The sequence below is a fragment of the Pogona vitticeps genome, chromosome 1 (genome assembly GCF_051106095.1).
Source record: "Pogona vitticeps strain Pit_001003342236 chromosome 1, PviZW2.1, whole genome shotgun sequence".
Taxonomy (NCBI): Eukaryota; Metazoa; Chordata; class Lepidosauria; order Squamata; family Agamidae; genus Pogona; species Pogona vitticeps.
In genome coordinates this window covers 352,718,498-352,744,713 of record NC_135783.1, presented here as the reverse complement: position 1 = coordinate 352,744,713, position 26,216 = coordinate 352,718,498, and the positions used below count along the sequence as shown (strand labels likewise).

At 47.6% G+C, this 26,216-nt stretch overlaps 2 protein-coding genes across 2 annotated transcripts in view; one reads left to right on the top strand and one right to left on the bottom strand.

Moving 5' to 3' along the window:
- Positions 1–490: 490 nt before the first annotated feature.
- GPR137C (G protein-coupled receptor 137C) lies at positions 491–15,773 on the bottom strand. The gene is made up of 7 exons (XM_020811296.3): positions 15,133–15,773; positions 9,819–9,862; positions 9,061–9,289; positions 6,988–7,128; positions 6,544–6,669; positions 4,094–4,203; positions 491–1,627 (listed from the first exon to the last, which is right to left on the bottom strand). Exons 1-7 carry the CDS (start codon positions 15,640–15,642, stop codon positions 1,453–1,455), a joined length of 1,335 nt encoding a protein of 444 aa, XP_020666955.3. The 5' UTR covers positions 15,643–15,773; the 3' UTR covers positions 491–1,452.
- Positions 15,774–16,056: 283 nt separating this feature from the next.
- TXNDC16 (thioredoxin domain containing 16) overlaps positions 16,057–26,216 on the top strand; it is a 44,239-nt gene continuing 34,079 nt past the window's right edge. Inside the window, exons 1-4 of the mRNA XM_078384175.1 lie at positions 16,057–16,432; positions 21,794–22,065; positions 23,496–23,578; positions 24,784–24,860. Coding sequence (XP_078240301.1) covers positions 21,885–22,065; positions 23,496–23,578; positions 24,784–24,860 — 341 coding nt within the window. The 5' untranslated portion in view covers positions 16,057–16,432; positions 21,794–21,884. The remainder of the gene's footprint in view (positions 16,433–21,793; positions 22,066–23,495; positions 23,579–24,783; positions 24,861–26,216) is intronic.

The window sequence follows — 26,216 nt, the reverse complement described above, 5'->3', positions numbered from 1 at the left end:
GTGGCTGGAAAGTAACTTTTTTAGACCACCACTCCCAGAATCCATTGGCTAGCATGGTCCATGGGACCTGTAGTTGAAGATCCCATTAAAATGTAATAGTCTTTTAGGTGCTACATGTTTTAATCACTTTTTTTTGTTTTGCTTCTTTGGATTTGGCCTGTAGTTTGAAAAGTTACCATATTTTCCTGTGTATAAGACTATACTTTTGTCTAAAATCTATAGACTAAAAATTGAGGGCCGTCTTATACACGGAAGCAAGCTGAAGCGAGAACACACACAAGTGGAGGGGAAAGCAGGGATCAAAGCGATCCTGCAACACTTTGATCCCTTTCCCACAGCACTTGCTAAGCCCCACTCAGATTTCTTAATTTTGGATTAGAAAAGTGGGGGGCGTCTTATACATGGGGGCATCTTATACATGGAAAAAATACGGTACTTTCCTAAGCTCTGGTTCAGGACTGAGTTTTCACTGCAAGACACCCAAAACAGATCTCTTGAGGCAGCGTTTAATCATCTTACGTCCTGGACTCACTGACCCCATCCTTTTGAGAAACAAAGAGAGGAAGGAGACGTTTCCTTCATGTCTTTTCTCCTGCCAAAAGGTTGCGCTTGGGTGCGGAGAACGAAGCTCTTTGGAGGTGGTTAAGCAATGCCGTGGCGGGACGCATGCTTCTTCCAGATGACTTGCCAACTGCAAGAAGCCTGGAACCAACCAGGTCAAGCAACAACAAGACCCATGCTAACTGGCTAATAAGTTAAACATTTGTGAAAAGGAAAACTTGCTGATGGGAGCACAACCAGCCAAAGCAGGGGGTATAAGCCACATGCAACCTTCGTTTGCTTTGGAGCTCCCCGAGGAAAGAAACGAGAGCATACCAACACGACTGCTATGTGATCCTCGAAAATATGAGGGTTGCAGAAGTTCACTAACTTGGCCGCTATTCACCATTTCAAAAAGTACCAACCCCAAACATTGTTTGAGAACAATCAACGGGTCTTGACTCCAACCTCCTTTCCAATCCATTAAATATGTAGAGAGGCTCTCAATCATGGCAGGAAGACAAAATAACTCTCCCAGCTAAGGACATGCAATGGAAAGAGTGACCCAGAACGGTCCGGTCCTGCTGTTGGAGAGGAAGGACAGGCAGACTGGGGGGGGGGGAACCACCTCTTTCTTGGAAACACTCGAGAGTGCAAGAGTTCATCTGTTAGACAGCCCTTTTATCCGACACCCGATGCCTTTACAGCTACCAAAAGAGCACTAATCACGCTTCCGGAAGCTGCTCTAACCTCACCGGCTTCCATCACAGCAGGATCTGCGCACCAAAGGATGGTCTTAGGGTCCAAACGCAGAGCCTTCGTGGTCTGTCCCCAATTTTATAACATCGGGAGGGAGCCGGGAGGGAGCTGAAGGTCTTCTCCCATCTTTGACGGCCCTCTCCGAGCCCGGCTCTAGGAGGAGTTCTGCAGCATCAGGCGCGAGTTCAGATTTCTCGCCTCCAAGCTTCCGTGGGTGAAGAGGAGAGGGGTGACGTCCATCGGAGGTGCCACCAAGGGAGGGATCATGCCACAGCCATCGCTCCCCGTGAGGGAACCATACCATCCAGAACTCTGAGGAGTCGTCAAGCTAAGAGGAGGAGAAGATAAAACAGGGTTTGTGGGTGTTCTTGAGAACAAGACACCAAGCTCATGAGAAGCCATGGCTCTCTAGACATTGGGCTGCGATTCTCAGCCCTCCTGGAATCCAATGTCTTCTAGAACAGTGCCCCCCCCAACCTTGGGCCTCCAGATGTTCTTGGACTACAACTCCCAGAAGCCTTCCCCACCACCTCTGCTGGCTAGGATTTCTGGGAGATGAAGTCCAAGAACATCTGGAGGCCCAAGGTTGGGGGGGGGCACTGTTCTAGAAGGCCACAGGTTCTTCAGCTCAGATCTAAAAAAATTCACAAGCTGCCTTAGAACCAGCAGATGACCATCATCATCATCATCATCATGGAACAGCAGAACTGGAAGGGACTCTATGGACACTGGAGTCCAGCCTCTGTCAAAGAGGCTCAGTGGGGGAACTGAATGCCCCACAGCCTAAACCACAGAGCTCTCCAGCCATTTCTAGAATGCTAGATTAGTACTCCCGAGACCCACGTTCAAATCCCTGCTCATTCAGCCACACCCTGTGTTGAAACCGGCAGGGAGGAGAGGAAGATGGCAACCATCCTCCCCTCCCTCCAAGGAAGGAAAGCTGTTACATGACATGTGTCACAAACAAGTTCTCGGACCACATCACATCGTGATCCCCCCTTGGGTAAGATTTCTACTCCTGGAACAATACTTTTAAACTAACCAGTAAGCCAGTCTTAGGAAACCTATCTTTAACTTTTTTTACAATGGAAGGGAAAAATTTAAAAGCCGTCAAATGCTGGTGTTGTGGGAAAAGCGTAAAAGTCTGAATTAGGACTCCAGGAAAGTGGGATCTCTACCCCTAGAGTAGGCCATTGGTCTAGATGGGCGGGGTATAAACCTAATAAAATAAATCTAATAAAATAAATAGGTTATGCAGTCCCTCCCCTGGCATACCGCAGAAGACAGATCTGGGCACCCCGCCCCCCTTTGGTTCTTATCCAGCTGTTATTTCACAAGGAAGTGAGAGATGAAAGCAATGGGTTGGTGGTCTGTCACCTCTCATACCTGATATGGAGTGTGTGAGGCTCACATGTTGGAAGATTGGGGTTGTCTTGTGGCACAGTGGTTAAACTGCATTACTGCAGCTAAACCTCTGCTCCTAACTTGATTCAATCCCAGGTAGCCAGCTTGAGGCTCACTTCTGAGGTTGGTAAAATAAGTACCTAGATTTCTGGAGACGGGGTGGGGGGCAATGTATAGCTTGCATCATTAAACTGTAAGCCATCCAGAAAGTGCTTCAAGAGCCATGGGACAGTATATAAGCAGCACTTTGTTTTCAGTCTTTTTTGGGGGGGGGCTTTAAATTTCCCTTATCCCTCTGTCAGTTGGTCACCAGCCATGGGGACAGAGTGGTGGCTAAAAAGGATGTGAACAAGTGACACTCCCCCCCATCCCATCAAAACACTCCTTTCTATAAATCAAATGCTACCATTACACAACAGAAAATGAGCTCAGGTGCCTACAAGGCTGTGTAAAAACTGTTGGCAAAATGAAATGTGAAAAGGAGGAGAGGAGCAAGGGCAAAATGTTGTGGCCCATTCGGAGAGGAATAGATTTATTTTAGTGTGAGCTTCTTCAGAGCTGAAACTATGTTGGTGGGATCTGCAAAAGTGAACACGCTGGACATTCTGAGGCACCACACACACACAAATCCTTTTTGACGGTGTTTCCCCACTCCAACACACACACAAACACACACACACAGAGCAAGCACATCTCTGCCACTGAGAACTAAGGTGATGTTACTCCCGGAGCTCGGTGTCTCCGCTAATTTTATTAAGCCAAGTATCGAGCAATAATGTATTTTTTTATTTTATTTATTTTATTAGATTTATACCCGGCCCATCTAGACCAACGGTCTACTCTGGGCCACAATGATAATAAATGGACAGTTTCTTGGAGGAAAGGGCAACAGTGAAGTTCAGCTGTCCTGGATACAAAGATGCCTTGCGATCTTCCCATTTAGATTACTGCCCTATATTTTACGTGGGGCTGGCCTTGAAGACGATACCAGGGGGTACAATCAATATGGGACAGACAACAGGGAGGATGAATAGGCAGAAATCATATGAAATCAAGGGATTGGCACAGGCTGAGAATGTACTTCCATTCGGAGGTTCAAGGGGTTGATAATGAACAGCAACAGCCTGGGACCTATCATCCTGATCTAAAGATTCCCAAGAAGACTCCTCTGTGTTTCAGCTCAACTAGTTGCATTGTGCACGAGCTGTACACATCCTGAAATCACAAAGTGAAGTCTTTAACCAATGCCAATCTGCCACTGCCGATGACATCATTCCCATTGGGCAGGCAGAGTAGAGCAACAGGATTTTGGCTAATAAACAATGCCTACAAGTGGTGCAAAGAAGATACTTTTGACAGGTCTCCCGCAGTGCAGAAATAACCAGCCTACCTTCCTCCACACAGCCTCGGAAGGTCGTCGTCACTGTCGTAGCGTCTTGGATTGTCAAAGAAGTAGGCCCGGGAGTTATAACTGTGGCTGTTGATCATTCCAGCAGGAGCCTAGTAGGTGAATCAAGGGCTTTAAGGACAATAATAAATACTTGCCATCAAGTCTACACTTCCCTTCTACACTGGCCTTCCTAGAGTTTTATGGATGGATTACAGAGACCACAGCTTGGAGAGGGAGGACTCTGTCCTTTTTTGTTGATGGGAAAGAGGAAATGGAAGACCTTCTGAACCTCTCCAAGCTACGATTCCAAAGGCTCAGAATTAGGTGTGTAAACATGACATCAAGCCGAAAGAAAAAAAATCGGCAGTTTTGAGGTCAACACATCAATCATAGCTATTCTGACTTCAGACAAAGCAGCTCTAAACAGTGAAGATGCATTTTAGGTTTTTTGGGAATATTCATCCCACAATTCTCCTTTCCAGGAGCCCCACCTGCCAGATCTAGATTGCACAGATATACAGTGGTGCCTCACTTGATGACGATAATCTGTTCCGTTAAAATCGCTGTTAAGCAATATCGTCGTCAAGCGAAAGTAAAAAAACCCCATTGGACTGCATTAAAAACTGGTTAATGCGTTCCAATGGGTGAAATACCTAATCGCAAAGCGAAGATCCTCCATAGGGGAAGCCATTTTCAATTGCTGTCTTCCAGAAATAGGTCTGGAAAACAGCGGGCGGCCATTTTGAAAACCCGACGATCAGCTGTTTTTGATCATTGTGAAGTGAAAAATCGGTTCTCGAAGCAGGGACCGATTCAACGTAAAGCGAAAAAATCCCATTGAATTGTTTTGCGATCGTTATAGCGATCGCAAAAAACTAATTGTAAAGTGATTTTGTCATCTAATGGGGTCGTCGTGAAGTAGGGCACCATTGTATAAATTGTGCTCGCCTGGGAAGAAGGCCCAGCTGGAAGGCTTCACACCTTAGAGAGGCCTAACTTCCTGTTTGAAAAGGAAACCGCCTTGAGGGAAGCATTCTTTTCCAACAGGAAGTTAGGATGAAGCTTGCCCGTTGGGCCTTCTCTCCAGGCGAGCACAATTTAGGTTTCTGTGTGGTCTGGGCCCCACAGGTGGGACTCTCAGAAAAGCGCATTATGGAATTTGCACTCCAAAAAAGTCCAAAACGTGCATCGCTACTAAACAGTGATGCTGTCCTGTATTCCAAACCAATTAAACATATTCCAAGGCAAGGAATGGCCAGATCAACCAGGATGAGGCTGGAGTGGGTTCGTTGACTGAAACACGATCCGTGATCACCTTTCCCTTACGATGATTGAGGAAGATGAAAGCTAAAGGCTCAACCCCTCCAGAGGGCAGGATGCTGTGGACAGCCTGACCACCATGCTGTGGTGAGGTGGGGCAGGGCCTACAGCGAAGCCCCACTCCTGAATGGACCCATGGATGCCTCTTTCCTACGAAACTCATGCATGAAGGGTGAGAAAAGGGGGGAAAATAGATCAGTCCATGAGCCGAAGAAGATTATTTTGCCCCAACTAGAACAGATCCATTAAATCAATGTGACCACCCTCAGTCCACTGAGGCAATGTGTGTACTCTTGTTGGGTCTCATGACTGGATTTAGCTCTATGGGAACTTCCCGTTTATTTGTAGGCGTGCCTGGATTTTTGGTCACACCGTCACTAATTGGAACAAGGAAGACTTTGCTTCTTAGGCAATCATGCTAGGTCTGCAGTCAACTCCAAAACTTAAATGTTTTGCTCACACACATCTCCCCCGATCCTCCCCTTTCCTACACAATCTCTTCTAATTTAACTTTATTTGATTTATACCCTGCCTATCTGGTCTACTCAACCACTCTAGGCAGCTTCCAGTATAGGATAAAACAATAAAACACAAGAACATTACATAATCATTTGATACAGTTACAATAAATAGAATGAGAATAAAATAAGAAGGAATAGAAAAGAAATCAGGTATTGACTGGAGGGAAGGCCTGGATGTACAACCATGTTTTTAATTGGGTTTTAAAGATTCCCAGCGTAGGGGCTGCACAAATCTCTGAAGGGAGTTTGTTCCAGAGGCGAGGAGCCACTGCCGAGAAGGCCCGGTTTCGTGTCTTTTCCTTCTGGGCCTCTCTCAGCGTCAGGCTCCCCAGCCTCACCTCCTGCCTCGTGCGGGTGATCCGAGTAGATCTAGGTGGGAGCAGGCATTCTGCCAAATATCGAGGTCCTAAACCATTTAGGGCCTTGTAAGTAAGCATTAAGACTTTGAAGTCGACGCAGAAACGAATGGGCAGCCAATGCAATGCTTCCTCCCCATATTTTATTCCCTGCACAGGACCTTTTTTCTTACGGGGTTGAACATTTCCCTCCAACTATCTTTGTTTTCAATGCAAAAAGCAGGTCATCAAGCAAATCCCTTATCCACCTTACCAAGTTCTGGGACAGCCGTTGCGCCCGGAAAAAGAGGACCACAAACATAGTTGGGATGAATTCCCAGAGGAAAAGCACCACGCCAAAGACCACGTACTCTTCGCTGCCAGCTTTCTCCCCTTGACCCTGGAGGAACAGGAAAAAAGGGGCTCAAGTCTCGAGATTCAGCGTGCAGGTAAGAAAAAGAATGAGAAAACCTTGGGCCAAAAAGGCATTTCTCATGATAGGATTGGGGCCTCATGGTGGCTCTTCTTCTCCATCACCTCCCCTGCCCATCGACCAAAAGGGGTGTTTATTCTCTCCTAACCTTCCCTGCTTTTCCTTCCTCATTGGGGGTACAGGAAAGAAAAGGGGCAATTGAGCTGCTTGTGCACTAACATGACGCAGAACGCGCACCGCTTGGAGGGAATTTCGAAAAGGTGGCGCTCCAAGGGCCCTCCTGACCTTATCGGAAAGGCTGTCCCAACCGTAGTTGAACACGTGCTCCGGAGAAATCGCCACCGCCACCAAGTTGTAGAAAGCCCTCGAGGAGTACAAGAGGACGACAACGGAACCCACCGAGACAGCCTGGCAGACCGAGGTGCCCTAGTTCGGAAACATAAAGACACTCACACATACAGGCAGGGGACATTAAAAATACAGTACGCCAGCACACAGATCCTTCCCCTTAAGTGGCTGTTTCAAGTTCGGTCAATTGTGCATGAGTGAACTGCCCTAGAACAGCCGTGCATTTTTAAAACCAGCTTTCGAACCGTCGAGCATGCAAAGTTCATGATGCCAAAAAGAATCAGATCGGACAAAACAGGCATCTCCTCACAAACAGGAAGGCTTTTATGTTGTATATCTATTCTTAGCTCCGTAGCCCAAAGAGAGCATTACTATCCATTTCTCTTTGATTTGATGTATGTTCTTGCCTTTCCTCATGCGAGCTCCAGATGTCTAACAACGTCTATAAAAAACATTGTTAATCTCATGAACGATAAAGATCTAAAACCATAGGTCTAAAACCATAAATATCACACCTTCACAGTTATAAGCATTGTAAGTACTTTTTAAAATATCCAATACATGGAAAACAGGAAGCAACAGCCTGAGACCCACTAAATCCCTTTCTCATTTCCCCGCAGTGCTTGTACAAATACACAAATTTTAAAATATGAGCATTGGGAAGACAAACGTGGAGAATGGGGTGGGGTCGAGGCAACCAGATCTCAGAGAGGGGGAAATTCTTCCACCAGTAGATACGGGTCTGTTGACTGAGACATTCAAGAACAAGCCCATGCAGGCCATCGGATTGGGGATTAAAGTGGAAAGGGGAGAGTCTGTGGTTCTTGGTCTTCTTCCTCTGTGCTTAGTTCTGAAATGCCCAGTGCTATCTTGCCACCCACAGCCTCTGGTGCTGGTCCTGCACAAATTCTGCCCACTCTCTCCTTCTGTCTTCTCGTGAGAAAGGGCCATGGGCACCCGTTCCCTGCCACGCTTTTTGCAATCCTCCCACAAGTGGGGAAAAACATATTATTTTTAAAGGGCTCCACTTCCCCCTTGTGGCAGCTGACAAGAGGCATTCTGGGACTTGTTGTCCCAAAAAGTAACTTTATCCTACAAAGCCGTTGGCCGAAACCCCTTGCTTCCCCATGTTTGCTACAGGGAATGTTCATTTTTAACTAGGATTTTAAACTGCAATCACTCCTGTTCAAGTTTCCCTACATGTCTTACTTTTTATATCATTTTGCTGCAAAATTTTTAATTAGGAGGTTTCTCGGGGTCAAATACCCATCTGCTTCCATTTTTCTAAAGCCTGCAAAAATACCCTGTACGTGGAAAGGGGCCTATACATGATCTGCTCTTGCTAATCCAGGCAGTGCGTTCAGAAGTGCCTTTTTCTGTACAAGCATCACAGCTCTTCTGCAAGCAGGCGTGCTAAACTGGAGAACCCAGCAAACAGCTGTACCATCATGCAATGCTCGGAACAGTTCCATTGGGGGAGTGAAGCTCTCAGCCATGGAATGTTCACAAAGAAACTAAATTCTACAAAGCAGCGAGAAGCTTTTTGGGATCAACCCCATCATGCTGGCTTAACCAGGATATGAATCTAAAAAATTCTATGCTCTGCTTTTGGACTCAGGATCTACTTCAACCAATACCTCCGCCCACAGTAAATTTGCCACGACCTCAAGCTTCCCATCTGTAAAATGGGACCCACAATATAGAGAAACTCAGTGGTTTAGGTATCTTGCTGCAGAACCAGAGGTTGGCAGTTTCATTCCTGACTGTGACTCCTAAGAGGAGAAGCCAGCCTGGGTGGCCTTGGGCAAGCTGCACGGTCCCAGGGCACCCCTAGAGGAAGGGAAGGGTAAAACCACTTCTCTACCTAGAAAACCCTGGAAAAGGTCATTGTAAGTCAGAACTGACCTGATGACATGCAATTATTCATTAGGGTCTCCCTACTAAAATCCACCAGACTTCCCTTATTCAGAATCTAGAGTTTTGAAAAATCAAGATTTTAAGTTCCCTTACCTTGGACTCGAGGTAAACATTTGCCGATGACATTCTGGACAGCTTGTACATGGAACAAGCCAACAAGACGGCACAGAGAATGAAAAGGCTATCGTTAACCACGGCCTGGGTAAAAACCGCCCACGTCAGCTGGTCCTCCGGCACTTCGTCCTGTGCCAACAAGGCACATGTCAAGTTCACAAAAATGAAGAGAAGACTGGTTGAAATGGAGCCCATGTACAAGAGGGCCCTGGGGGGAAAAAAAGGATCGAGATACTTCAGAAGATGGCTCTCATTCTTTGTCATTAATCAGGCTCTTCCTTTATTCTATTCTTAATTAATTTCTCTACCACAACCTCTTCAGGTTTATAGGTAAAGGTTCCCCCCCTTAACATTTAGTCCAGTCATGTCCAACTCTAGGGCGTGGTGCTCATCCCCATCTCCGAGCCATAGAGCCAGCGTTTGTCCGAAGATGGTTTCCGTGGTCACATGGCCAGCGCGACTAGACACAGAACGCCGTGACCTTCCCACCGAGGTAGTTGTGGCAGCTTGAAGATATTCTGATCCATGAAAATGCACAAATTTGTTTCCCTGTGAACTTTCAGAGATCAAAATCCACATCCTCAGATATATGGAGTGCCCATGAACCAACATCAGACCTTGTTTAAAGCTTTGCTTGTGACTGGCCCATAAATTCATTGGGGTTCCTTCTGAATTTTCAGTTAGTGCCTTCTAAAGTTTAATCTATTGCGACAAACAATCCCAGGGTTTATACTTACTTGTATCGGTTGAATTCCGCCACACACTTGACTTTGAAAATGACCTACCGAGAAAGAGAAAACGCTTAAGCTTTCTTGATAGCAATGGAATTCCTTCTATCATAGTCTAACGGATCATAATATAGACACTGGAACTATTTTGATACCCAACAGAAACAAAAAACAGCCACAGCACCCAGATGGGAACAACAGCTTCCATGTCACAAGATGCTGGCCTAGGAACAACATTCTCCTTTATCCCATCTTGTTTACCACCACAGAGAACAACTGGCCCTTCTACACACTTGTTTTTCCACGAAGCTGGAGTTTACTATTCAGGAGTTTCCAAAAGATGCTCTTTATTTCGAAGGAAAGGAATCTTTCTGACCGGCACAAACAAGTGCACACAAACACACTACCTCTGGCTGTTGCGTTTAGATTTGGTGGCCCAAAGGCTTTGTTGTTGTTTAGTTGTGTCTGACTCTTCGTGACCCCATGGACCAGAGCACGCCAAGCCCTCCTATCTTCCACTGCCTCCCGGAGTTGGGTCAAATTCATGTTGGTTGCTTCGATGACCCTGTCCAGCCATCTCGTCCTCTGTCGTCCCCTTCTCCTCTTCCCCTCACTCTTTCCCAACATCAGGGGCTTTTCCAGGGAGTCTTCTCATTTCATGAGATGGCCAAAGTACTGGAGCCTCAGCTTCAGGATCTGTCCTTCCAGGGAGCACTCAGGGTTGATTTCCTTTAAAAGCTGGGGCAGTTAAGCCCATGGCACGGTTCTCTGCCAGCCCCTGCAGTGCCATGGACTGATGGTGAAAGGCCAGCCGTGCGAGGTAGCCCTGGTAGCGGGCAGCCAAACGGGACCAAGAGGGAAACCTCTCAGCACCCGTTCTGGTTTTATCAAGAAAAAAGAGGCTTCCTCGCCTGTCTGGCTTTGCTCCTTCCAAGTTCCCTCAGCTGGCGTAGTCGGTAGCACCCACAGGCTTGATGCCCTTAGCTATGGAGATCGTCTCATACATTCTTCTCTCCCTACATGTGTTTCCTTGGCTCTCAAATCTATTGGATCATCTGTAATCCTAGCCTCCTGGGTGAATTAACACACTGAGCACCACAAAAATTCCCCTTTCCAGAATTTCCCCCGTTTATGGATGACTGAGGCAGAAGCTTTCACGACAACTCCACACCTAGTTATCTTAACAGTCCTTGCTAGTGTCTTGCAAACTTGGGGCCATGGCTTCTTTGATAGATGCCTGGTTCAGTAATACCACAATTGAGAAGGATCTTGGGAGTTGTAGATCAAACTGGCTGAAGATGAGCCAGAAGCGTGATGCAGCTTCAAAAAAGGCCAATGCTATTTTAGGCTGCATTAACAGAAGTAGTCTCCAAATCCCACGAGGTACTAGTTCACCTCTACTCGGCAGTGGTTGTGTTTCAACTTGAGTACTGTGTGTCCTATTCTGGATGTTGACAAACTGGAGCAAGTTCAGAGGAGAGCAAGAAGGATGATCTGGGGACTGGAAACCAAGCCCTAGGAGGAAAGACTGAAAGAAATGGGCAAGTTTATCCTTGAGAAAAGACGACTGAGTGGAGATAATATGGTAGCACTTTTCAAAGACTTGAAAGGCTGTCATCCAGAGGAGGGGCAGGATCTGTTCTCAATCGTCCCAGAGTGCAGGACACGTAACCATGGGCTCAAGCTACAGGAAGCCAGATTTTGGCTGAGTATCAGGAAAAAAACTCTTAACCGTTAGAGCAGTACGACAATGGGACCAATGACCTCAGGGGGAGGTGGTGAGCGCTCCAACAGTGGAGGCATTTGATAGAAAATTGGGCAGTCAACAATCAGATATCCTTTGATTGGGTTTCCTGCTTTGAGCGGTGGGGGGGGGGGAAGTTTGGAGTCAATGGCCTTAAGAGCCCCTTCAAACTCCACTATTCAATGATTCTACGTTATGTCTTCCTCTTTTCCTGCACCCCTCCCTTATTTTATCCTCGCCTTTAAGAACTGAATGTAGCTTTGAGATGTGCGTTCGGAACTTCTTGTTTTGTATACTGTACTTCAAATGACCAGTGCTGTTAACCGATTATTGCATTTTTGTGGGTAAGCATGCTGTACACATCCAGCCTCCAGCAGGAAAGGTAACAAGGGAAAGTAGCATAGGCCTTTGAAATCCAGTTAGGAATGGCAAGTTGGACAAAAATGGAACCAATACAAATACTGTAAATACAAGATTTGGACGAATGGAGATTGGGCATGATTTTTTGAGCATTAATGCAAATCTCAAAACTTTCAGATCCATCGGCTTCAAGCAGTTCTACGGGGAGTGGGGGAAATTGGAAACGATTCTGCAGAAGTGGTCGCTCTGGAGTTCTCGGCTTTCAAGGTGGAATACAGAAAAATATGCACTGCTGATTTATATAACCTCGCGCTTTGTCCAAGGGCTGTGAGAGCTATCCATGTACCTTTCTGGTAGGATGCACCATGGATTCTGCTAAAAGTGGGACTGAGATGAACAAAGCTTAAAGAGAGTTCTCCTCCCATGAGATCATGCCATTGTGAGATCCAATCCTGTTTGCTTTTCCATTCTCAGCAACGTCTTAGGCAGTGAGTCAATTTAAAAAGTTTTAGTACTGTTTGCTTCATAAAATGAGGATGCCCACCATGTTGCTTTTAAAGGGTGGATCGCCTTTGGGGCTTTGGTGCAGGCAATTTTTATGGGCTCAAGGACTTTATACATGCCCTGGAACATGTAGAGTACAAGAGGAAGTAATACTGGAAAGCTGACGTGATTATTCCAAAGCCGAGCACTTTAGACTTACTCAAAGCAGGGAAAGATAAAACTCTTTAGCGCCATCTCTGGTGTGCATTCATCTTATGGCAGGTGGGTCACTGTCTAGAAAAGTTCCTTTTTTTGGATGATAACTCCTTGAATCCTCCAGCCAACAGCAAGAAAGGATCCAAAATGGATACTGGCTCAAATCCTCTTGCTTAGCATAGTAAATTGCCCTAGAGCAGGCCCATTGACTCAACGGGGATTTACTGACTCCGCCCTTCCAAACATTCCACTGATTCACATAGGCCGACTTGAACAGCAACTTACTATGCCAAAAGATGATGCAAATAGAGTAGCCCCATTTGAATGAAAGGAACCAATGGAGGAGTCAGCATTGATTCAGTGGGGTCTACTCTCATGCAATTTATTAAGCTAAGCAACAGGATTCTGGCTAAATCTGCATTGATTCAGTGGGGTCTACCCTCATGCAATTTATTAAGCTAAGCAACAGGATTCTGGCTGGAAAAACTGGAAAAAAAACCACCCACCTCTGATTAAAGCAGGGAGGTGTGGTTGCCTCCACAGTCCAAAATTCAGACCTTCAAAAAGTCTCTGCCCCCATACTTTTGGTAGTAGTAGTAGTTTACAGATGGGAAACTGAGGCACACAAAAAACAAGCCTAGTGCAAAGGTATTCACAGCCATTTCTAGCTGTTTACCAAGAACCCATACTCTTTACCCACCCCTCTGTTCTGGCACACACCTCTACCAATGTTATCTTCAGCCTCCAGACCTGTACAGCGCTACGTTGCTTTAGCACTGCAGCTGAGTCAGCTGACTAACATCTTTAGGACACTTTTTAAAGAAGTGCTTTCGGTATTTGGACAGCCGTTCCCAACTTGGGTGTCTTCCTAAGGTGCTGGACTACAATTCTCTTAACTCCCAGCCACATCTGGAGAGCACAAGGTTGAGAAAGGATGTTTTGCAAAAGGCAGCCAGGTGTTACCTACATTCCTTCCCATAAGTGCCCCTCTCTCTCTCCCCCCCACTTTATAGAGCAGGACAGCAATCTAATCTTGTGTTAAGATATTAAACTCTACCCTGTTCTAGGCGGTTTACTAACCAAGCTAAGCTTGCAAGACAACTGCAGCCTGACTTTTTTTATTTCTTACAACCATTATTTACATAATCTCTATATTTCAAAAGCTTCAAGGGCTGTGTTTTGATTTTTTAATAGTAAGAACATGACCTTTTTGGTGATCCTATGAGAACGCGACTGGAGTGCCGGCAGAATGCCATCATTTATTAACAGCACCTCCTAAATGACAAGACAATTTTGCAATGCTCGGGAAAGGCTGGCCTTGGCACATTTGTTTAGGTTGCAAAAGGTAACAGGCACACACACCCCTTTGGGGAAAAAAAAATACCTACAAGAAAATCATCTGTAAGAAAATGCACAGAGAGGCTGATGGAGCATCTCAACAGTTCTGCTTCCCAAAAGAAAACATAGATGAAATCTAGGAAGAGTCCAAAGTTGTACGCAGCCCACACACTTTTGCACAAGAGTAACCCCACAGAGTACAGTGTGCCTGAATTTCAAGTAAACACCCAGAAGATTGCAAAGCCAGCACCTAAAAATCATCCACTAGGACCTTGCAGCGAGGACTGTTTTTCTTTCAAAGGGGGGTGGCAGTTTGGGGGGGGGGGTTCAAAACAGCAGGATCAGCCCCTTGCAGAGGGGGGGCAGGGCAGCTCTCCACCATCAGTGGAAACCCACCCACCCATCTTTGAGCCAGGATCCGACCCATTGGGACTCAGAGATGCTAAGTCATAAAACGACTTCGAAAATCAAAAGCAGTTTGAAGCGCTGGAAAGAGATCGCTGCTGCAAGACGGGGAAGGGGGGGAAGTCCGATCTTTTTAAATTTTTTTTTAAAAGTAGTCATATTTTGGGGAAAATTAAAAAAAAGAAATGCAGGGGGGGGAGGAGGAGGCGGCAGCAGCAACAATGGGAGGCAAGAGGCTCCAAAGCCATGACGTAATGCTTTGACAGCAGCGCCTATCCCGGCTGAGCCACCTAGGCTGTTGCTAGTGTTCCTCCCCCCCCAAAAGCATCATCCCCCATTAGCGCTCTAGCTACAACAGCCAACAGACCCCAGGCGGCGTTTGCAACCTCCGCCCACCGAAGCCGAGCTGCTGAAGAAATCTTTTGTTGGCAGAAGGATGATGTACTTGTGTGTGCGCGTGTTTGTTTGCAGAAGGATGATGCATTTGTGCGTTCGGCTTCTTCCCCCCCCCTCCCGGGAGGGAATCCCTCTCTCTCTCTCTCTCTCTCTCCCCCCCCCCAAGTTTCTCCGCAGCTGCTTCTGAATGTGGTAAACAAGCCAGGCACTGGGGGGAGAGAGAGAAGAGGAGGCGTGCCCGCGTGTCGGGTGTACGTGTGAATGGGAGTTTCCCGGGCAGGCAGCCCGAAGGGCCGTGCGGGACCCCCTCTTTCCCAAATGTGGGGGCTCGCAGAGGGAGGCTCTTCTCTTCCCCCCCAGGGGGGAGGAAAGGGGGCTTACCTCGGCGAAATAGAGGTTGAGGAGGCAGGCGGTGGCGAAGAGGAGGCAGACGGGGAAGCAGGCGAGGAGCCAGCGGGGGAAGGGCGGCAGGCGGAGGGCGGGCGGGATCGGGGCCCCGGGCTGGAGGGCGCGCTGCAGGTAGCAGGCGAAGAGGACGGTGCGCAGGGCGGCCCAGAGGAGGCCGAGGAAGAGCCCCACCGAGCGGTAGCCGAGGCGTTTCTCCCCCCGCTGGCCCCAGAGCAGCAGCCAGAGCTGGAGGTAGGCGACCAGGAAGGCGGCGGCGTAGAGGAGCGCCTGCCCCAGGCTCAGCCCCAGCTCCAGCCCCGGGGAAGCCGGCCCGGGCGACGGGCAGGAGGAGCAGGGAGAGGAGGAAGAGGAAGGCGAGGCCGCGGAGGAAGGCACCGAGGAGGAGGAGGAGGAAGAGGAAGACGAGGCGGAGGAGGGGGAAGGCGAAGGCGGCGGAGGGGTCCCCCCGCCGGGAGCCCCGGAGCCCGCCTGGAGCGCCACCATCGTGCAAGCCAAGTGCAAGCCGTGCAAAAGGAGGAACGGCCTGCAAGGCAGCTCAGCACGCCGGGGGAGCCCCGCTCGCCTCCATCCCCGGGGCTAGCCGGGCAGCAGCTCCAGCAGCAGCAGCAACGCCTCCGGCTCCAGCGGCTCCCTCGCTCTTGCCTCCGCCGGCCTCGAACCCGCGACGCCGGAGAGACACCGTCAGCTGTGCGGCGCCCCCGCCCCTCCGGCGGGGATTTAAAGGCGTCCGCTCCCGGCCCCGCGCCGCTCCCAATTGGCCGGCGCCTCGCTGATTGGCTGCCGTGGCTTGCCACTCAGACGGGGGGGCGGGAAAAGAAAACTCCCCGCCCCCCCTCCCCATCCCCGCCCCCCCTCCCCATCCCCGCCCCCCCCTTCGCTGGCTTCCCCGTTGACGCCGCCTGCCCGCTCCGGATTTGGGACAGACCCAGTTTTCTCTCTCTTCCCCACTTACCCCCCCTCCTTCCTTGGTTGGGATCCGTGCTTATTTTGGGCGCCTCTTTTCTTCCTCCTCCTCCTCCTCCTCCTCCTTGGGAGGGTGAAAGGGAGAGCAAGGCACCCCCCCCTTCCAAGCTCGGTGCCCGGAGGAGAGAGAGAGAGTCCCCCCCCCCAACATTGCTATGCTTTTATTCCCATTGCTATTTTGCAATCCTTTTTTTACAAAGATCGGGAAGGAAGCGTGCAAAGGATACATTGTAGCAGAGAGAAAACCCCACCCGGGCATCATCCTCCGTCGATCAGAGAAGCCTCACCACAGGTTGAGCATCGCTGCAAGGTTTGTGTCTCCCTCGGGTGCCCTGGCAGAGCCTTTTCCAACCCCCCCCCCAAAGAAATTATTAGATTCACCACCTTCTTGGCATTGGGAATAATCCCCATCTCCAGGGGGAGGGGGGCACCTCAAAGAAGCCCGGAGGGGGGTGGATATACTCTAGATCTGAAGCTTGAGGGTCCAGTTTGGACAGATTGGAGGGGGGCTGATATCAAGCTTCTTGGCAAAAGGGAAGCTTGTTCCACACGTAGGTTGGACCGAGCCGCTCAATCTGGGGCGCCGAGTTATTAAGGCTCAAGCCCTCCTTAATATTTAGCAAGGAGGAGTAAGAGAGTGTGGGGGACCCATGGAGGAGATGCCTGGCGGGGAGTCCCATGAATGGCCTCAAAAAGGCAGTCCTTGCTAGGGCCTTACAAACCTGGGGGGCCGTGGCTTCTTTGATGGATGCTTGGTTCCCGTAATACCACGACGGAGAAGGATCTTGGGAGTTGGAGATGAAATCCTGAAGATGAGCCAGAAGTATGGTGCGGCTGCAAAAAAGGCCAATGCTATTTTAGGCTGCATTAACAGAAGTAGAGTCTCCAAATCCCACTGGTGTCCTTGCAGGGCTGTTACTAGGATGGAAGGATGGCTTTATGGTGTTTTTTTTTTGGTGGGAGGGCAGCCAAATCTCAAGGGCGGCAAAGTCTAGAGAGGAATCAACTGGCCTTAGGAAAAGAAATTGTAACCCCCCCCCCCGCCTGGTCCTGGTAACTCCCCCCCTCTTTTCCTTTAAAGCCTGGCTTTTCTTTTTCTTATAGGGAACCCCCCTTTTCCTCCTCCTTTTTCATGGGGGGTCTCATGCCCAAGCCTTTGTTTGGTGGGTGGCGGAGTCTGCCCTTGGCCCAGGGCTGGGTTGTGGGTCTGGTGTCTTGTTTGTGTGTGTGTGTGTTACTGTGAAGGGGAAAAGGAAACTAACTGTATATACTTGGAAGCAGGGGCCTTTCTTTCTTTCTTTCTTTCTTCCTTTCTTTCTTCCTTTCTTCCTTCCTTCCTTCCTTCCTTCCTTCCTTCCTTCCTTCCTTTCTTTCTTTCTTTCTTTCTTTCTTTTTCTTTAACCAGCCACCTGCTTTCTCTCTTTCTCTCCCTTCCTTCCTTCTCAACCAGCAACATCCATCCATCCATCCATCCATCCATCCTTCCTTCCTTCCTTCCTTCCTTTTTCTTTCTTATATATGCAGCCCATTCTACCCAAAGATCTCTGGGCGGCTTACAACAATTAACATACAATAAAAAAAGATAAAACAATTAAAATTAAATTAAAATTTATTTAAAATCTTTTTAATCCTGCCTTTCTCCTTTAAAAGAACTCATTAGAAAGACAGTGTGTAGAAGGTGAAAATAGCAGGCATACAAATATGTAAAATATTTTCAAAACAATTAAAATATTTAAAAAGAATTACATTTAAAAACAGTAATAAAAGCATGACTAAAACACATTTAAAACAACAGAGTGCTACCATTCAACAAACTTTTTTTGGTTCACCCATTATTAAGGGAAAACCGGCCTGAACAGAAAGGTCTTTCCCTGCTTGTGGGAGGAGAGCAATGATGGAAAATCTTTGGGTCTGAGTTCGAGTCTTTGATACTAAGTCCAGAGCCCCAAATCCGAGTCTCTATTACAAATAAGCTTCCCCCCCCCCCAGAAAAAAGGAAGGAGTGGGTGGAAAAATAAAAAGTTGAGTCACTGGTCTGACCTGATCTGACAGTGAGTTCTGTCAACTTTTATCCCCATTTTTGCTTGGAAGTAAGCACAATGCATGGAAGTGAAGGCATTCTTTCATTGCGAAGGCAGGCTATAACAACTCAGGGCGATATATTAAAAGTGGCCTCCTATTCAGAGCTTGGGGGGGGGGAACTACAGCTCCCAGAATCCCCCAACCAGCCTTAAGCTGGAGATTTTGGAAGTCCCAAAGAGTTGCTTTTCTAAACTCTGTTCCTAACTGCCAGTGGGACAGTACGTCCGGAGAAGCTGGCGGAGAGTGTATACCAATGTGGGATATGATTTACAGCAGGGATATGGATTGCAAATATTCGGTTTGGGGAATACAGATCCCATAATCCCCCCAGAATTGGAGGGTGGAGGGGCTGGAAGATTGCAAAAATGTCCTGGAGGCCTCTTTTTGACACACACACACCCCTGGGAATAAATTGAGGTTCAGGCCATGCCATGGGACTGAGGCATCTCAGTGCAGCTCCCAGGCTTATATCACAGTCCTCTGCATATGCTCATAGTTCCCCTCCCCCCCAATCCTGGCCCATTTGCGCTGGTTGTCAGTATCCTTCTGGGCCAAGTTCAAGGTGTTAATTAGAGCCTCGTGGCGCAGTGGTTAAACGACAGTACTGCAGGCAAACCTCCGCCGGTTCAAGGTTTACTCAGCCTTCCATCCTTCCGAGGTCGGTAAAATGAGTACCCAGCTCATGGGGGTGGGTGGGTTGTCAATGTGTAGCCTGCATAAATAACTTGTCAACTGCCCAGAGAGTGCTTGAAATGCTATGGGGTGGTATAAAAGCAGCACACTTTGCTTTTGCTTTGCTTTTAATGCTGAGTGGACTGGGACCTCACCATGGGGCGCAGTGCCCTCTCCCTCGGATCTACTAAAATTCTTGACGTTGTGGGTGGCCACTGCAAGGGAAGCCCAGAAATTGACAATCAGGAACGGGGTCTTCTCAGTGGCGGCCACTTCATTATGGAATCCACTCCCAGCAGAGCTGTGTCGGACCACCCACTCCCCTTTTCTGGCATTCTGAAGACCAATAAAAACACGGCTTTTTAGTCAGGCCTTTGACAACCTGCTATCTGTTTAATTATTATTTGATTTGATTTTTTTTTAAACTGAAGGTACCGATGAATGTTCCCATCTTGTGATCTGGACTTACATGTTTGTAAGGGTCAAGATCCCATGGTCCTTTCGATTCTTTATTTTATGTGTTCTCCTGATGTAAGCTGCCCACGGTAGTGGCTTGGCTCTAGATGGACAGGGGAGAAGTGGAAGGAAGGAGCTGATGATGGGTGGAAGGAAGGAAGGAAAAGCTGAGGAAGGAAGGAAGGACGGATGGACGGAAGCCCTGTTGAAGGCCAGCAGCAAGAATAGGAACAGAATCCCCACATTCTCTGGGGATCTAGATTTCCCCAGTGCCAGTATGGTTCACTAATATAGACTTCCATAACACCCAGATGTGCTTGATTGCAGTCAGCTGGCTGGGGGGATTATGGGAATTTTGGTCCAACCCATCTGGAGGGTGCAAGGTGAGAGTAAGCTGCTCTAGCCCCTCTCTACATACAGTGCTGCCTTGCTTAACGATTGCCTCATTAAACGACGAAACCACTATACGATGACTTTTGCGATCGCTTTTGCAATTGCAGAACGATATTTTAATAGGCAAAATCTGCTTTGCAATGATCGGTTCCCTGCTTTGGGAACCAATTCTTCGCATTACACCGTTTTTAAAACAGTTGATCGGCGGCTTCAAAATGGTCGCCCGCTGTGTAAAATGGCTCCCCACTGTGTTTTTGGATGGATTCCTCACTATGCAGGCACCGAAAATGGCTGCCCAATGGAGGATCTTCGCTAGACGGTGCGTTTTTCAGCCCATTGGAACTCATTGAATGGGTTTTCAATGTGTTTCAATTGGATTTTTTATTTCGCTTAACGAGGATTTCGCTGTACAGCGATTTTGCTGGAATGGATTAGCCTCGTTAAGCGAGGCACCACTGTACTGTTTTACTCAACCCATTTATGCAAACCTGACCATGAATGTATAATTTCTTCCTCTTTCTACTAGTAAGTAGAGGCTGGTGCGAAGCAGGCCTCCCGCTTCGCTGCCTGGAAGCCTCCAGATGTTGGGCCATGAGGGTTTGCTCCAGCCTGCCTTTTAGTAGCTGGTGAATGCTGGAAACGCATTTTCTTGCACCCTGCCAAGTCGCAGGTTGCACAGAGTTCCAGGGTTGAGTCACCAGATAGGCAATTTTGGTGCCAGAGCTATACAGCTTTTGGTTAATTTTTTACATCTGAATTTTAGGTGTTTTCCAGAGGCTTAGTAAAAAAATAAATAAATCCGGAAGCGAGTGGGGTCAAAAAAGAGGAAGGAAAAAAAAGGAGAAGGAGGTGAAATCAAGACCTTTCCCATGAAACGAACAATATCATTAACCTCTCTGCCAAAGGGAAGAAATCTACCTTCTTTAACAGATTTGCTGACAACAAGCTTATCTGTTCCAGGTAACTAGACTCCTGGGCTAGTTCTGTTTTTCTGGGAAGATGTTGAAAAAATTTCCTGGATCTACTGATGTTCAGCATTCTGTGAGCAATCTAAGGGGTACCTGTTGGAGAAGACGTGGTTTGGAAAATGGACGTAGGAAGTGCCTACAGCAAATGCTGTGTGGGCATTTCTAGAAGGACCAGAAATGGGAAGTGTCCATCGTCCAGACGGTGCATGCCAAAGATCCAGGCTGTTCTGGAGGACACCCTTCTTCGGTGCTCAGTGGGAAAAGCTCCGTCCAGAGGAGCAGAGTCGGGCGGCTCTCACTAGTATAAAAAGGAGTAGCATGGTGTCATGTTGGGCAAGCAAGGGGTTCAACATCCGTACATGGCCACGAAGCTCCAGGAGTGAAGCTCGGACAGTTGCCGACGGTTGGACTGAAGCTACTTCACGTGGTCTTTGTAGGAATAAAATGAAAGGGGATTGTTGTGCACATTCTTTGGAGCAATGGTCCCCAACCTTGGGCATCCAGATGTTCTTGAACTTCAACTCCCAGAAATCCGGGCCAGCAGAGGCGGTGGTGAAGGCTTCTGGGAGTTGCAGTCCAAGAACATCTGGAGGCCCAAGGCTGGGGGACCACTGCTTTAGAGCCTTTGAAGGGATATAAAGTGAATTATCTTCCCCATTTTTCTGTGTCCCCTGTCCTTTCAGGTCTTGGCTCCCTTCTCCTTTCCACCTACTCTGGCTTTTTGCTAAAACCAGCCATGATGTTAAGAACTGTGGGAACCAGGCTTCCGTATAAGATCGCTCACCCCTTCACTGGAATGAAGCCCTTCCTCCTGCCTTAGCCATGATTCGTAGGCCCTGAACGGTGATCACAGTTAAGATCTGAGCTTGACAAAGATATTTCTGAGTGACAGGTTCCAGCATCCCCCTGCCATTAGCTGGGAAATGTAGGTTGTTCCTTTTTTTAAGGGAGCATTTCCAAGTGCTAACCATGATTATATCCCCGTTAATCATGGCTAGCACTTGGAAATATGACTTTGAAAAAAACACCACCACCTAGATTCATACTACAGCTTTTATATGTGTTATTCATTTGTACCTTGTGTGTATCATTCCATACAGTTATGGCTCTGTGAATAGCAATTCCGAAATCAGGTTTAGAAAAGAAAGCTCCAGGCTCCTTCCGTGGCAACCGATATAAACCCCAGAAGTCATGAGGTCACTTCAGAGGAATGGAGGTCCTTTCCTCCTCTTTCTCTTTGTGCTCGTATGGACTTCTTACCTCTCTACGGCAAGCGGGAGAAAGGAGGCAGCAGTTCCAGAGCTAAGCTCCGAGGAGTATTTCGGCAGCTTGGAAGCTTCTAAGGCATCACTGGTCTATTTCCGGAAGGATGGTGAGTGTTTGTCCCTCTCTGCCTCCAGTTAGTAAGGTCCATTTTGCCCGCCACCATGAAACCAGTAGCACCTCACAGTTAGGTGTCTGTGCGCGTGGACGGAGGGGATGTGCCTCAGCCCAATACAGTGGTGCTTCGCTAGACAATGATAATCCGTTCCAGTGAAATCGCTGTTTAGCGAAATCATTGTCTAGCGAAAAGCATTTCCCTATTGGAATGCATTGAAACCTGTTTAATGTGTTCCCATGGGGAAGAATCGTCATTGTCTAGCGAAGATCGGCCATAGGAAAGCCGCTTTGCGAACTGCCGATCAGTTGTTTAAATAGCTGTCTTGCGAAGCTTAGGTCCCGGAAACACCCGTTTAGTGAGCACGGAGGGAGCTGTCAAAATCGTCGTCTAGCGAATATTGGTTTGCGAAGCAGGGACTAAACATTCTCCAGCGAAATTCCCCCATAGGAATCACTGTTTTGCTAATTGCTATAGGTATCGCAAAAAGTCAATGTCTAGCGAAAAAAAATGTCATGCAGGGTAACTGTCTAGCGAGGCACCACTGTATTGCCTTGAATGCAAATTTTCCAAGCTCTGATGGGCTTCGGCAGATGCCACAGTAACTGATAGATCTAGCTAGCAAATGTGGCTGCATCTCAGATTTGGGTTTCCATTTTGGATTCAGTCACCGTGGTGTAGGACAAGGCCCAGGTTGATGTTTCGCAATTAAAGTTGTTGTTTGGGCAAACGGGTTACTGAATGAATGAAATCAGAAAGCTCATGTGAGCTGCCGTTCGTGACAAGCGGTGCTCTGTCATAATATGTTTTAATAACTGTGAGAATTCGAACTGGTGGCCAACGGGGTTGATGGCTGCTGCCCAGGGTCCATCGAGATATGTCTCCTCACACACCCAGAACTTACGGATGTATTGCTAGAGTTCCTGTGTTGCAAGAAAACAATCATGCAGAGCAGTCACAATTGAGCTGCCACCACATCTAACTTAGGTATCTCAAGCAAGTGAGCCAAATTGCATCCAGGAGAGGAAGCTTAGATGAATAGTTTGGGAGATCGTTAACATTTGGATTAATTCATATTTGGGGTATCCTATCATGGGGAACCAGGAAATCCAGGCGGGTGGAGGAATAATTGGCTGGATTCTGGATCAATGGTAAAGCCATTAATGCGATGCATATGCCCAGGTATTAAATTCAAGAAACAAAATTAAAAATTGAAAAACATTTCTTGAAGTCTACTTGGAGGCATAAAATAGAATTAAAAATCAGAGAAGCCCTGCTACATCCACATATATAATGTGTGCGTGGCACCATTTGAAATTTGGGTGAACATCAGCATGCTGGATAGCTCAGTGTCTGGTTGTAGACCCGAAGTTTGGGAGTTCGATTCCTCCATGGTGCCTCCTTGACTTTGCTTTATCTTCCAGCTTCTCCATCCGCGGAGGTATTTCTGGAGCAGTTGGAGAATGCTATAGAACCTCTGCAAGATTACGGAATCTCTGTCCTAAAGGTAAAGCTTATTTTCTGATTTTGAACCACTGATGTGCCATCAGTTATCTTCTTGATTAGGAGCCTCGTGGTGCAGCGGTTAAACTGCAGTCCTGCGGTCAGGCCTCTGCTCACAACCTGAGTTCGATCCCAGCGGGTTCAGGTTGATGGCTCAAGGTTTACTCAGCCTTCCATCCTTCCAAGGTTGGTCAATGGAGTGTCCTGCTTGCTGGACGGGGTGGGGTGGGGCAATATGTAGCCTGTGCAAGACTACAGTATGTTGTAAACTGGCCAGAGAGCACTTTAAGCCCTATGGGGTGGTATATAAACAGCATGCTTTGCTTTATGGCAAACATGGCCAAGTGCTCTGTAGCCCAAAGTGGTGCCGACTTTCTGTCTGTGCAGTGTGAAGCTTCACCAAAGTACAAAATGAGCACTAAGGAGGCTGCTCCAGGACTGTGGAACTCCCTCCCACTGGAGGTCAAGCTGGCCCCATTTTTTCTGTCCTTCCGCAAGCAGACAAAGACCTTTCTCTTCAGGCAGGCTTTCCTTGAAATGACTGCTCGATCAAAGAGCTTTTTTAAAAAAGGGATTATTTTATTCTGTGTCTAACCCGTGTTTTTAATCTTCCTCTTATTATGAGTGTTAACATGATAACGTGTTTAATGCTTTTAAAATAATGTACTAATTTATTATTTGAATTTTAACTTCATTCTTTCTAATACTGTAAGCCGCCTTGGATCCTTTCGGGAAAAGGCGGCAGATGGATGGATGGATGGATGGATGGATGGATGGATGGATGGATGGATGGATGGATGGATGGATGGATGGATGGATGGGTGCAATTGCATATATACCACTAGGCCCTATATATTGTTGAACTAGGGTGGGAATTGAGGGGTGCTTCAGATGCACAACTCAGTGTCTTCTAAGTATGTTGGATTACAGTTTCCATCATCCCAAGATGTACAAGGCAGATAGGACTTGTAGTCTGCTGCGTCTGGAAGGGCCAGGTTGAGGAGGGTTGAATGATGGTGTTCCATAAATTGTTGTGTGTTGCTGGTAAAATAATCCCGAAGTTTGCAACCCTGATACTGTAGGATCAAAGTGGCAAAGCCTCACCATGAGAGAGGTCCAACTTCCTTAGGTGTAGTAGAATGGACTAGGTGGTCTTGGCCAGGGGATGATCTGCATGACGCCTATCAATTCCACTTTTCTCCTGCACAGGTGAATTGCCACAAAGGTGGGAAAACGCCAGGTTACTGCAGAGAGGAGAGTTCTGTTGGGAAAGCATACCTGTTCAGGTAAATGGATCATCGGGTTGCAGCTGAATCAGTGAAATAACCCTGACTCTGCTGAGAGGGAAGGGATTTTGAGATGTAAATCGTCCAAAGGTTAATAGAGCAACTGCAGGAGAACAAAGCGTTTTTTGTGGTCCAGTCCTCTGTGAAATGGGACGAACCCTTTCATCCATTCTTTGTGCTGGAAGTTCATCACAACCTCCCAATGCTTTGTTCTGTATGCGTCTTGAAGGCCACTTCGTCTCCCACGGCCCGACAAGCCCTCTGCAACCAAAAAAGACGTCAGAAGAGTCTTTCTTCAATTGGTTCACCCCAAAAGCCTCTGGCAGCAGCCTTGTGGTGCAGTAGTTAAACTGCAGTACTGCAGCCAAAACTCTGCTCATGATCCGGGGTTCAATCCCAGGTAGCCGGCTTGGGGTTCACTCAGCCTTTTGTTCTTCAAACCCGAGTTCAATCCCAATGGGCTCAAGGTAGCTGGCTTAAGGTTCACTCAGCCTTCCATCCTTCCAATGTCGGTCAATTGATGACCCAGCTTGACAGGAGGGGGCGGTGGTGTGTAGTTTGCAAATTGCATTTGCTTTGGTGGGGTTGCTGCCTGCAAGGCTTCCCTTGCAGAAGATCCTAAGATCAGGTCAGACTTTTCATGCTTTAGACTCCCTAGCAGCAGCTCTCTGGAATTGCTACCTAGTTCTCTCCTACCTGGAGATGCTGTCAGGGGTCGAAGACCCCTCTGCCTTTGCAAGCCAAGCAAGGGCTCTGCCACAAATCGGTGGTTCCAGAAATTCATGTTTTGGGTCCATGTCCCTTCCAAAAAATCATATTCTGTCCATGTCTCGGATTATCGGATTAGTTTTGTTTTTGCTATTTTTTAAAAAGAGCAAAAACAAAACTAAAGAATACTTCCTTTGCCAGTTAAGATCATTTTTTAAAAAAAAATGCCATCATATGCCTGCCAGATCCCTCTGAAAAAAAAGTCTGGAAATGTTTCCAAAAGAAATGAGATCTTACTAATGACATGTCATTACAATGACTTAACTACATTTGTATGTGACTCATTGCACCTGAAAACCTTTTACTCAGGAGTTACAGTGTGAACTACAGTAGGACCTCTGTCTCTGTTGGGATCAGTTCCAAGCGCCCTCATGGATGCTGAAAAACTTGGATTATTTTATTGTGAACACAACATTCCCTGTAATTTTTGGTCCTGCCGCAAGGGGGCCTTGCCTGATGTGCACACATGGGGGGTGGGGGTTCATCCAAAACCCAGAAGTTAAATGGACATCAGCACTCATTGCCACTGCGTGGCGCCAGTGGAACTCTGTGCCCATGTGTGCACCTAAGAGGGAATGTGGAATCAAC

What these genes read in the sequence shown, in the direction of transcription:
- GPR137C (XM_020811296.3), bottom strand. Translation starts at nt 15,642, where the DNA reads ATGGTGGCGCTCCAGGCGGGCTCCGGGGCTCCCGGCGGGGGGACCCCT. An exon ending in TCAACCTCTATTTCGCCGAG is followed by an intron (nt 9,863 to 15,132) that starts GTAAGCCCCCTT and finishes CTTTCTCGGTAG; the next exon opens with GTCATTTTCAAAGTCAAGTG. An exon ending in GGGACAGCCTTTCCGATAAG is followed by an intron (nt 6,670 to 6,987) that starts GTCAGGAGGGCC and finishes CTGTTCCTCCAG; the next exon opens with GGTCAAGGGGAGAAAGCTGG.